The sequence below is a fragment of the Pterocles gutturalis genome, unplaced genomic scaffold, assembly GCF_000699245.1.
Source record: "Pterocles gutturalis isolate BGI_N339 unplaced genomic scaffold, ASM69924v1 scaffold50245, whole genome shotgun sequence".
Lineage (NCBI taxonomy): Eukaryota > Metazoa > Chordata > Aves > Pterocliformes > Pteroclidae > Pterocles > Pterocles gutturalis.
In genome coordinates, this window is record NW_010142777.1 from 4988 (window position 1) to 18196 (window position 13209).

Genomic DNA, 13209 nt, shown 5'->3' on the forward strand with positions numbered 1-13209 from the left:
CATTTTAGGAGTTGTTAGAAAGACAGTAAAACCATCGTAATACTCATGTATTGAACAGTAAGTTGACAATATTGAAAAATATTTTTAACTTTTAATAGGACTGGGGCACTGCAGTTTTAAAGTAAATGAAAATTAGGACTATGATTTGGTGTGACAGAAACTAATCCTATGCGCTCTTGTCTTCAGGCTCGAAGTATAAATGCCAAAGCCAGGGTTCACTTGGCCTATGAGGATATATTCAGTTTGGAGATTGTAGGCCCCATCATGCCTCATTCCCTGCATTCGCTGACAATGCTGCTCAAGGCCGCACAGAGGGGAGCATTCTCTGCTGTGTTATATACACATGAGCCAACTGCTGTGTTTAACACTGATCTTGGCAATGCAAGCACTACCTTAAATAAGGTAAGGAAACTAGCAGAGACAGTCTTTCCTGTTAGGAAGAGTATCTTTATTACAAACCATAGGACACCACGTGACACAAAACTTTCCCTTAATACATGGTATTACACCCAATTACTTGTGATCACCACCTGGCAGTCCTTGTGGCTTGTCATTCCCTCAGAAATGGAATAATCAGAAAACTAGCTTTTCAGGAGTCCTCCAGAGGTACACAAGTGAACATTAAAAACTACAGGTACTTCAAACAGAAATACCTATTCCATGTCTCTCTTCTTCATGTGAATTTCCACAGGAAACTGTACACAAAGATCTTCCTACCTGTGGTCTCCATCCTAAGACTTTGGATCAACTGAGTCAGTGTCCAACATTGGGAAAATCCTCCATCCGATTTCTGGAAATGAAGGATTATGCTTACACCTGGAAGTCCTAGATACGCTAGTTCCATTTAATGGAAAAGAATGCTCTCTAGTGTGCAGTTGCTGTACTTACATTTGAGTCTACAGAGGCAGCACCTATGCAGTACTGGGAGGGATACAATCTAGTTGAACATCACAAACAACTATTGCACATCACCCATCACAGAACACTTCAAAGTACTTTTGAAGAAAATGAAAGAAAAGGCCTTGGACCTCTCCTTTTGTATTTTAGAAAGCCTTTTTAAAATAAAACTTGATAAAACATTGTTATCTAGTTTGTTGGTCTGCATTCCGTCTGGAAGGTCTGTATTCTTCATGTACATGCAAATTCTATTCTGAAGAACACAATTTCCACTACTGCTGTGTGCGGTTAACTCATAACCATTTTGGATGGGTGGAGGTCTTGGCAAAAACCCTTCCAAGACTGCTTACAATACCTTGACAGAAGCTTGATAGCTAAACCTTGGTATGCTGCACCTCTTGGTTTGGAGTCAGTTCTGAGTTCCACAAAGACAGATGAAAGTCACAAGCACAGAGTTCTGGCTGCAGCTGAAGCAGATTAAAAGGTGAAGATTCCTCAGAACTTCTTGGCATAGCTGTCTAGTATTCCCACACCCACTCACGTTAAAATAAACTAGACGTTTAAAAAGCAACTTGTACAAACTATAACCTGAATCAGAACAAGTTGGAGCAATAACACAGTTAACACCACCTGAATGAAGACAGGATGGAAGACCAAGAAAATAAGAGGCGGCAGGAAGCTGCTGACCTGCCTCTGTATGATCATAGCAACACTAGAGTCTATTAAGAGGTTTAATGCAGTCTGTTGCACTTCAGGTAAAGTAGTGAAAGCTGTTACTTTGGCAGTGTGCATGTCACTTTTCATACCACTATCAGGTGATCTGAGTCCTGCAGGAGAGAATGCTAAATCTGAAGAGGAATATGTAAAATACATCATGCTTGTACACTCCAGCAGGATTTCTAATTCAACGCAGCACAGAAAATAAAGCAGTACTCGTGCCATGTCGTCAGCTACCCTCACCTTTACTATAGTGCCGTTTTCTTTACCACCTCAGAATCTGCTGTTCTGGAACAGTAAACTTAAGACTGTAGACAGGTCTTACTTGACAAAACAACCTGCAAACTTAAAAATGCGGGTACGTAAACAAGTTACTGCACATTGAGACAAGACGAAAGCTTCCTATGCCTTCCAGTATCTTTATATCGACACTGCTTGATGAAGCAAACACAGCATGTATGCAATTACACTGGAATACTTCATGTTTACCTTTGTTACTTTACAGTAACTACCATGACACTGTCAGCCTAGTGGTACACTGACCAAGAGAACATCTAGAAAACCTAGGTAAAAGGAAAGTCCCTCTCTTATGATGGGAAAAGGCACCTTAGAATATTGAATACTTTGATAATGTCAAATACTCTGTTCCTGGCAGATTTCAGGGTAGTAAAATCCCAGCTTTAATTAATCTTTGCACTTCTCCCTAACTAATGTATAAGCACAATACTGAACTTTTCCCCTTTGATTAGGATCAGACACCAAGAGTTAAAATCCAGTGCTAATAGCATCGTGGGGAAGAACAGAAGACTGGGTTTCTAAAGTGGTTGGTGTGTTAACTACACTTTCAAGTAGTTAAGAGAACAAGTTAAATCAATGCCTTTTTTATCTGGCTTGTTGGCCTCCATCAGTCATAGCCTCTACTACCACGCTTTGCAGTCTGTTGTAAACTAATCTTTAGCCCAACGCTACAGGTCATCAACAGCTGTTCTCACCAACCACATTCTGGTGCACTGAAGGGAGTACAGCTTCCCCTGGTGTCACAGGTGAGCCCTTCTGAAAGCTGCTCATGACCTGAGCCCAGAGCCCCGGGTCTGGAACAGGCAGCACCTGAGTGTGCGCTCGAGGAACAGGCCTACCCTACAGAGCATGTCAGCCTATGGAACAAGTTACTGAAACCAACAGGAAAAAGCAAGTCTATTAGCTGCCTCTACAGTAAAGCAATGTTAAACAAGCCAATAACCATTTTGGTATGTGGACCTGAGTCTGTTTCTAGGAAATACAATAATTCCTATTAATTTCAGTTCAAATTTGTATTTTCACATCTAGCATGTGAGAGTTATGACAAGACACTAACACCAATTAATAGCTTGCAGTAATTTAAAAAAACTTTGAATTGCAATTACATTCATATAGTGTAGACCTGTGTAATTTCAAAAACTTACCAACACATTCTTTATCATATGCTTTGCACCACTACCTGAGCTGTAGCTCCTCCTTATACTGTAAACTGTCTGTTGGTTTTAAGTCATAGCTTGCCTGTAACTTCAGAAGCACCTTCCAGTTGGTTAGAGCTCTGGGATTCAGTGCTGTTCTTGAAGCACACTTGGCTCCCATGAACCTTCCCTATAAAAGCCACAGCATTACGCTACCCAGTCTGCTGCTCTTCCACCTGAAGGTATTTCACTAAGTACCATTATTCCAGACACTTGTAGATCAGTGAGATTTATTTATTTAAGCTGTCCAAATGGGTAAATTTTCATCACAACTATATTTGTTTTGGAGAGCTAGAGACTGTAGCAGTTCATTAAGTCTTCATACAGCTTTTGCACTTGAAGAGGCCCTTTGAATTTTCCGAGGCATTGGAAATTTCACCTTCCTGCTCGTCCAAACTATTTCAAAACTACAAATTAGAAGACTGCCAAGAAATCGTTCTGGTGGAAGCTGGCTACAAGTTCTTGGGCACCTGCTTCAAAATTCTCCCCGCCACACGGAAGTCAGAAGCACTTTCAGTGAGACTACTAGAAAAGTAATTCTGCAGGAAAAGGAAATCCAACAGCCAAACAGATCATATCTTCCATCAGCAGGAGTCACAGACTATTCACCTTTAAGACAGCTAAAGTAGTGCGTAAATAACCAGGTTCCAAGAGAGTGTTTCCTAGTTTTTCTTTTTAATGTATCACTACTTATCTATTCCTGCATGCAAAGGACACTCAAACCAATTCAAATTTACAAATTTAACAGAAGCACATTGCTGCACTAGCTTTAGGTTCATGTATCATTCTAAATAAGGAATGAAACTAAAACAGAAACATCAAAATGAAGAAGTGTCATAACTACGGTAGTACAGACCTTAATTGTGGGTTGTGGTTTTTTTTTTTGTAAGTCTTCCTTAAGACCAAAGGTTAAATCCACATACAGTACCACGTCTTGTAAGGCATGAAATCCAGAACTTGCCTAAATAGGTATTTTTCAAATGGAGTCTTCAATGGGACTGCATCTGCTCCTTGTTGCTGTGAGGTTAACATGTATCTTTACATTATACATGGGGAATATAGATCAATAAAGAACAAAATAACAAGTACAAGAGATTGTGTGTTCCCAGTTTTGATACTGTACAGCTGTGAAACCAGTGGACACCAGACTAAACACAATGATCAACATCTCTGATGTTTTAGCTCTATCAAACCAGACACTGAAACAGAAGTCTGCTTAGGTGCTGCTCCGACATCCCAAGTGAATTACTTTTAAGTCATACATCAAAAAGCCAGACTCCAGCTAAGACAGATACAACACCCAGGTCTCCCACAGTTGATATTTCCATTGCTGTACCATCATATTTACTTTTGATTTTTTTTACACACACCTTCCAAATAGTTCAGCAAATGAGGCAAGAAGATCTTCAAATATTTAGTCAGAGACTGAAGGCAAGAAGCCAAAGGGAAAAAAGTTTAATTAAAGACAACTATGTCCATGAAAATTAAGATTAACGTAGGCATTTCTAGAGCATTTTGACAGACTAATAAGGGGCTTTACTTATTGGAAAAGTGTGTGGTGGATAACCAGATACCATTTTTTCTGCTTTTCACAATGTAAGACATTGATCCTTGTCCCTTTTGGGCAAAGACAGACACCTTGTTCCGTTAACAGTTGGCAGAATACACACAATTCACGTTACTTTGGGGAACAAGAGGTACTAGTAATTCTTCACCTCCACGTTCCTACTACCATGACATGACTGAGCACAGCCTTACAACGTACAAACTGTATTTTGTTCCTGTCCCATACAGGACTCTGGTCAGTGGATGTAATACAAAGAGACCTCAAAAAGACTCTTCTGAAATATGCACCTGGCAAGAGGTGTACAATGCCCTTTTTAATTCAAAGTGCACATAGCTAAAGTACTAATACTTCTTTAATTTAAAAAAAAAAAAAAAGAAAAAGAAGGAAAAAAAAAACCAGTAAGAAAAGCTTTCTGCATCCTTTCCCTTGTCAACCTGCCAAAACTATGGATCAGGCTGTCTCCTTGAGGGCAGAGTACCATTACAGAAAGTTTTAAGCCCAACGAGTTATTGGTAATAGTCCAAAGCAAGCAAAAATGACTTGAACTGATTCTGCAACCCTAACAGCTGTTGATAATATTATAAAGCATACCTGTATACTGTGCATTTCTTCAAAAAGTTGTTTTGGCATACATTTTAATTACTGTTTACTGACCAGTGATTATGAACTTGTGCTGCTTTATTGACCAAGTTGGGTACAACAATTTAAGCATCATTCTATCCCCTCCCTCCCCCCTGAATCCAGTTGTAGATTTGTTAAGAGTTTAAAATTCACATTAACCACAAATTCATACAATCAACATCAGGCATTGTGTTAATTTGTTTGGAATAGACAACTCCATCATCTCCCTTCTTAGAACATGCAGGGAGAGTCACCTTTACATTGCAAGTCTCACTGGATCCATTGCTGGACCTTCTGCCATCCCTTTTAAAGCAAGTCTTTTGTCTAATCATGTATGTCCTAGAGCATGGGCTGTACGGCCAGTTGCAGTGCACCACCGAGTTAAACCCCCAAATAAAATTCAAAGAGAAGCCGCAGTGTTAACACTGTACAACAGGGCTGCCACTGCGTGCCCTCCCACAGGGGGCACAGTACTGGCCCTGTATCTGTCCAGCAGTACACGCCAGCCTCGACTAGACTAAAGGAAGCTGCACGACCTTTTACCGGCTGTCGGCAAAAGTGCACGAGTAGCTTTACCGAGACCAGGGAAAACTGCAGCATAGTACAAAACGTATGAAAGTGTTAACATTCCATATTGAGGAGAAATTGCATTAATTTTAAAACAAGGGTCTAGAGATTACTGTTGCCTCCAGAGTCTGTTGTCTGATTTAGTCATTTAAGAAATAATTACATCACTAATGTAAACAATATAAACATACCAAAACCTAAGTATGATTTAAATACATTTTGATGGTACAAAAGAAAAACCTGAAGGTGTCTGTACAGTTTTTACAATGTGGGAATTGCCAATGTATTTACAACACGAAAGGGCAAATACCATTTTTGTGCAGAGTATAATTATCTGAAATAATGTCAATATAAAAACCAATATCTAGCGGTGTGAGGCACTCCTAAACATGGTGGTATTAACCATGCTTTCCTTTGGTACAAGTCCCATCGCTTGGAGAGCCGCAGTTGCTGCTGTGGCTTTAGCATGCTTCTTATTAAGGCTGGCAAAAGTAGGCCTATATTCATTTCCATTGACTCTCACCTGTTTACAAAATAAGGGGAGGAAAAAAGAAAGTGTTAGAAACTGCCTCTTCAGTTGTTTCAATACAGTGCTACATAGCTCCTTTAAGTACATTCTCTACATAATTCCTCTTTAGGGGTAGACAAAATCCACATCTGGTTTGTAAGTACAATCACTTCCAAATACAAGATATCACATGGAAAAGAAAGCCCACATCATAAGATAACCGAAAGACAAAAATAACTAAATCTCGCTCGCTACCTTTACAACAGCAAGACTTAATACCACATCCATAAGTAAACAGCAAGGATACGCTACCACGTAGCTTAATAATTTTAGGAAGAAGTGAAATAGTGTGTTTCTTGACGGATTTACAGATTAATGAGCTTGAGAGATCCGATTTGGCCTTTACAGAAACAAGACTTTGAAATTTTGGCATTGAGACACTGCCTAGCAGTCCTCAACCACCCCTGGAATACAGAAATACAAACATGAATTTAAATCAACTTTTAATAGAGAAACAAACAGCAAACAAGGAAACTCAAACACACCTTAAAGATAAAATGTTTGCGATGATCAGGCCCACTATCATCAACCAACACAAATTCAGGTGGTGTCCATCTTCTTTTGTTACAGATCTCCATCAACGCAGAAACTGGATGCTTACCTTAAAGATAAAATGTATTTGAAATTTCAATGCTGCTATCAAAGCAATCATTTTAAATGAGATTATTTTAGACAAGAATCTCACCTGAAAGATCCTTCATCACAACATAATGTCCAGATCTCTTCTGTGCCTTCTCTCCCACAGCAACAAGTCCTAAACAAAACACATTAAAGTTTACATTTATGATTCCCACCTGATTTCTGTATTGTCATCGGTAAAATAATGACATGTCAGTGGAGATGAACCCTGGTAACACCATACAACTGCCTTTTCATAAGTCTTTCAAACCTCCTTTTCATCCAGCAATTTTTCCCCCTCCATACTACACATAACATTCTTCTCAACTGCTCTAGTAAGACTTTTAACAAGCTGGGTAGTAGAAAAATTTGAATAATCTTATGCAAGTCAGGAAACACCTGGTTTTCCATGCCCTCTTTGGAGAAACACTGAACAAGAGAGAAACTTGAAAACATCCTCTCATTCAGTATTTGTTTTGTGCAACCCAAAAGTTATCCACCATCTTAACAGTCTGCCTCTAACACACTAAGCATTTGAAGTATTTCCACTGAAGAGTAAAAATGTACCTAGTATGTCCTTTTATGATACAAATAACACAGTAGTGTTCTTATAACATGTGCTCTCTTTAGTTAATGGTATTCAAATATTTACCCTTTATGTGCAAGTTCATAGCCCAATTACCATGATCTCAAGCACAGCTGAATATAGACTAGACAACTGGGCTCCCAGTCAATGCAAAGAGCACTAGCTCCATCAGAAGGCACTGTGAAACACAGAAGCTGAACATTTTTCTTTTTAAAACCTTACAAGAGTAAGAAATAAAATGTGACAATTGCCAAAAATGTATCAAACGCCAGTAACCAGGCCATGCTTATGAAGTGACTCAAGTTTCTTTCAAATCATTTTGCCATTACCTTAAATACACATAAAGAAAATACCTGACCAGTTTTTCAGAATTACTCAGCCTTCAATCCTTCAATAGTACTTTGTTTCTTACCTCAATTTGTTTCTGTGAATAAAGACAGGGAGATACTGCAATTGTTTCCGGTTTCTTCCTGTTCTTTCATCTTTTTTCAGTTGTCCTTCTATTTAATTTTGCTTTAAAAGAAAATCCTTCCTTCCTTACCAGATTTTCATCCTAATATTCACACAGCTCCTAGGTAGGGACTTTTCAAGTGGCATAAAACCCTCATAGATAACAATCACCGAAATAAAGTTTTGGTGTTTTTTTTTTTGTTTGTTTTGGTTTTTTTTTGTTCCTTACAGAGTTTTCTTTCCAAAATAACCAAAGATTTCCCAAAGATTTCCACCAAAGGAAAAAACTCTTCTGTCATTCTCTGCGTTAATGCCATGCCTCCCTCACTCTAAGCCACTGACACTTGTCTTCCAGATCTAGTCCCTGGTACCTCAAGAAGGATTTTCAGAAAAGCTGCAACAGACTCCAACAAACTCTGTTTGTCACTGAGCTGAGGGACCACGCTTCTTTGAACACAGACAACCAACAGTTTACTGGCTAACAGTAAAGCTCAAGAAGGGTTCAGTGTCAATGCTGTCTGTGAGAGAACTACAGATCTCACTCCGCATCTGGAAAAAATAGGGTCTAAGGGAAAGCTACGGCAAAGGCAGACAACCTTTTGGTCCACATCTTATTGCAGCCTACTGAGCAACTCCTTAGCAAACTGCTTGTTCCTGTATCTAGGAATTGTACTTTATCTGGGGGATAAGTTCTAAAAATGTGTTTAAAAACCCCTACAAAACAAAAACAGGTTACCTACTTAAAGAAAAACTCCTTTTAAACATTTCAGACTTTCTTTAAACTTCTACACAGAATTTTAATTATTTTTTATACATTTAAGCATCAAAGAACACCTATGTTTGAAGAAACTTTTCAGCTATTAGTCATAAATGCATAATCAGTGTTCAGTTGCTTCTTTGTAATACGTGAAACATCCTGCTTCTTTGTAATGCAAGGTGTCTCCCCATATTATAGACTTGATTGGCTCAACATTAAAAAGTATTCTTTATCAACACAGAACACCTTTGGATTTTTTGAGGAAATTATCAGATATGATTGGGTAGATTATAATAATCAAATATTTAAAACTATGAAATTAAAGCTATCACTAAGGCCATCACTCTGGTTATCAGTATTTTCAGATTAATCTATCACATGCCAGGAAAAAGTATCCTTTAACTGCATCTAACATTTTTAATTGTTATTGAAGACCGAGCGTTCTGAAGCAGAGAGCGCATGCTGTCTGTTACGGAATGCCCAGCACAATGAGGACCTGATCCCGTCTCAAGCCTTCAGGCTTGCTCCTTGAAACTTCAGTATCAAATTCTGCAGGCATTAAGGAAATTTGTGTCAGGAAAGACATGAGGACCTGGGGCACACTTCTAGAACTGGAAACTTGAGCTGTGACACATCTGTGTATCACCCAAATGTTTTTAATGTTCAGAATATTCACAGGTTGTGCAGCAATACTGCCTCTTCCCTGTGATGTGACAAGAAGCAACCAACATAGTGAACAGAGCTAACTCTTCCCTCCTCACCACAAAAATCCATCACTATGTCATTATGCAGGCTGCTTGAGAAAATTATACTGAAACTGACTGTTTTCAATTTCTTCCCTCTGACTGATATTAATCAAGCTGAACTGAAGGAATTCTTACCAGCATTGAGACCTTTACAAGTCAGGATGTACAAAAATCACAGTAACTAAGTAACAGTAACAAAATATTTTTCAAAGACTTGCTTGGCAATCACTCTGTCACCAGGTATCTTTTTTTTTTCTCCTTTAAACAGAAAGGTTGCACAGAAGAAAAACAGATGAAAAGCAAGTTTGGTCACTATTCGTATAAAACTAAGATGTCTATATTATTGTTTTCTGTACTTTGAGACTGTTGCACTTGTCTATTTATAAAACTGTATTATGTTGCTAGAAGGTCTATAGAATTTAGAAAGCAATGGATATTTTAATAACATATGCTTTCCTTCTCATTTTCTACCTCTTTGCACTTAATATTTAAACGTTTAAATTGCATTTTCACTGCTACCATGGTCACCTGAGCAGTACTGAACCATCCCTGAATTAAGAACTAGCAATTTTGACTCCTCCTCCAACAGCATCTCTGCAAATGAACTTCACAATAATTGCATTTATATGCTTTGATTTCTTCCAAGCTCAATTGTGAGCATTGAAAAAAGCTAACACAACCCCGTAACTCACAGCATTTTCATGCTTTAATATTAAATGTGATCTATGTAATGTATTAAAGGTTCCCAGTTTAAAAAAAAATACATTTAGGAGAACAACAGTTAAGAATTTGACCATGCTGCCAGCTTAAGGAGCAGCACAATGCCTGTAATTAGAAGGATAGTACTTTTGAATCAAATGACACAAGTGCAACAGTTCTCCACCTGTGTCCATGGACTATATAAAGAAGAGGAGGAAAGACTGCTAAAGCAATCTTTGGAAACAATCAGGGAAGCATCACTGCAGCTGAGGAGAAGTGCATGCAGCAGGATCAAACTAGGAGATAAAACAGCAGGGAGATCAGACCTAAAAACATCAGTATGACAGTCTGTTCACGTCAGGACTTCAGCTGAAAGGTAGCAGTAACTCAGCCCTGTAGCTCTCATCTCTGTCCTGCATCCCAGTTTAAAAACTGCTCACACTATTCAATCTTCTACCCTGCCCTGTTCCTGCTTCAGCCACTTTCTCTAGACCAACCACAATGGCTTTTACACAATTCATTTCCCCCTCCATGCCTTCTCCATACATCCAACTGAAGCACATCCCTAATTTAAGAATCACCGAGAAGCACTTTTTTAAATGGGAGGAGAAGGTCAGGGAAAGTTAAAGAATGTCTGGAAGAGTTCACAGGCATAAGGACAAAGCCTGCATACATAATCCAGGGCTTGAAAAACTAGTACCAACATAATTTACATCATTCTGATCATTTTTACAGTGAAGCTGTACCCAGAAAAGCTCACTACTTCAAAGTTATTTTGCCTATCTCCAAAACAGACATGAGAAATTTATACTGCCGAAAGCCACTTAAGGATGGGCTTACCTTTTCGATCTGTCTTAAAATCAACCATAATAGGCTCAACGCTGCCTTCTTTGTTTTTTCCAAGCCCTTCTCCTTCTCTCCAGCCCATTTTTCTCATCAGCTGAGCTCCCATTCCTCCAGTTACAGGGGCTGCTCTTAAGAACTGATCCTATCCAGAAAAAGAGAAGTAAAACAAGTCCTGAAGTTAGCACTGAGATTTTAGGAAGTAAGTGGGAGCTTCCAAAAAATGCTTCTAACAACCTTTCACAGACTCAATTAAAAAAAAATACACCTCAGCTTTGTATACATTAACATTTTGTAGAAACCAGAATTCACGCAGACACGAGACACAAATCAATATTTTCAAAAAAGAACAACTTAAGAAAATTCTAATGCAATCCAAAAGTGGCAAGTGACCCATTTCAGACATATGTATTTAATAAAATCATAACCGTCCATTTTTAAACACGCTACTTTGGTTCCAATGCATCTCTTCTCATCTTGTGAAAGGAGGCAGTGTTAACTGTTTAACTGGCAACGTGCGTGCCAAGTGTACCTAGTTATTGAACAAAATACAAGCACATTTAGTAATGACATTCACATAGTGTTTAGGCGTATTTTAAATATATATTAAAAAATCCCCATTTTATTATACAGCAGTTGCACATTCAAGTTCTACTCTGAAATTCCACATGAAACATACAGGTTTTTCTTTTGTTTTCTTTTTTTAAAGGAAAAAAAGGCGCTTAGCCACACAGTTTAGCAGCAGTAGTCTTCACATTTTTTCACATCATCATTAACATAATAGTTGTTAAACGGTGAAAGCTTATAAACAGAAATTTTAAAAATCTGTTTTGATGTAAAGAACTTTAAAAACTCCTTAAATGTTTACGTACCTAGGCCTCGATGGCCGCAGTGTTGTGAATAGTAGGGCTGGCATTGACCGTGGCAAGAAGGCAGCTACAAGGATTTGACCCTGAAACAAGTTTCCATATAGAGGGGTGAAAGTTCACAGGTTATTCTGTGAACTATCATCTCTCTTCTGCCCCCCCCGCTGACCCAAGTAAGTAAGTCAATCATTTCCATCACAGCAAAAAATTGCTTGCCTTAAAATATACAAAGTTACACACTGACACTGATAAGTCCACCAGTTATTTCGCACAGTTAGATGATATAATCCCTAGTATTTTTGTGAAAATTTTACTTACTATCAAAGCAAATTAATAGAACTTTTTTTTTTCTTTAGAGTTGTGCTTGCAAAAGTAAGCATTTCACAGATTTGGACAAAAGACTGATAGGTACTTGGTTTTGATTTGTATGTAAACAAAACCAGAAGTCTTACTTTTGCAGAGACTAAGAATATATTTTTAAGGGGTTTTCAAACTGGCAAGTGACACACACTAATGATGCACGTGTGTGTGTGTAATCCCCACTATACATGGTGTTAAAAAAAAATTGTAAAAAAAATAATTGCGGAAGGTTGTGGCAGGACTTCTCCAAATATTTACCTAATATAGAGTAAATACCTATCAATCATGCAACTGGATGCTGCATTTAATAACAAAGTGCTCTGATGGAAGAGTAGAGAGGCTAAGTGCACCTCTCCAGTTCAACTTTTTTCTGATTGGTGCAGACCATGCAGTGTGTGTGTGTACACAGAGACAATCAGTTTCTTCTATACGAACTGCCTTGATTTATACACCTAGAATGGCTTTTACTTACTTCCATTTTCATTCTCCCTCTCTTTTCCAGGAACCTCTCATAAGAAAAGGGCAACCATGCTGAGAATGATACAAACCCCAGTCAATGTCACCCTGGGTTCCGATTCCTCTTTTGTACCTGCTTTGCAATAATAGAATTTTCAATATAAACACCTGTTTCATTATCACTAGCATGTGTTCAGTTCACAAATGACAGAGCGCAATTTCTGGATGAGGTCATTTTAATGCTACGCAGCTTTCCCACCACACCTGTAAATGTACTAACCTGGGGGTTAGGACTGGTGTAGAAAGGAGAGAACAGAAGCAAAATATTGCTATTCATACTTAAAACGTCAAAGCCATATTGCTATTTATAGTTAAAAAATCATAGCCCCAAGTTTGTA

At 38.4% G+C, this 13209-nt stretch overlaps 2 protein-coding genes across 2 annotated transcripts in view; one reads left to right on the top strand and one right to left on the bottom strand.

Moving 5' to 3' along the window:
• The window catches only part of DONSON (downstream neighbor of SON), a gene marked incomplete at its 5' end in the record, with an annotated part of 5624 nt that extends 4795 nt beyond the window's left edge, over positions 1-829 (top strand). The window contains 2 exons of the mRNA XM_010084481.1: positions 187-402; positions 692-829. Of these exons, the coding sequence (XP_010082783.1) occupies positions 187-402; positions 692-829 (354 nt within the window). The remainder of the gene's footprint in view (positions 1-186; positions 403-691) is intronic.
• A 4503-nt stretch (positions 830-5332) lies between these two features.
• The window catches only part of SON (SON DNA binding protein), a gene marked incomplete at its 5' end in the record, with an annotated part of 37284 nt that continues 29407 nt past the window's right edge, over positions 5333-13209 (bottom strand). The window contains 4 exons of the mRNA XM_010084483.1: positions 5333-6385; positions 6916-7031; positions 7116-7184; positions 11127-11274. Of these exons, the coding sequence (XP_010082785.1) occupies positions 6227-6385; positions 6916-7031; positions 7116-7184; positions 11127-11274 (492 nt within the window). The remainder of the gene's footprint in view (positions 6386-6915; positions 7032-7115; positions 7185-11126; positions 11275-13209) is intronic.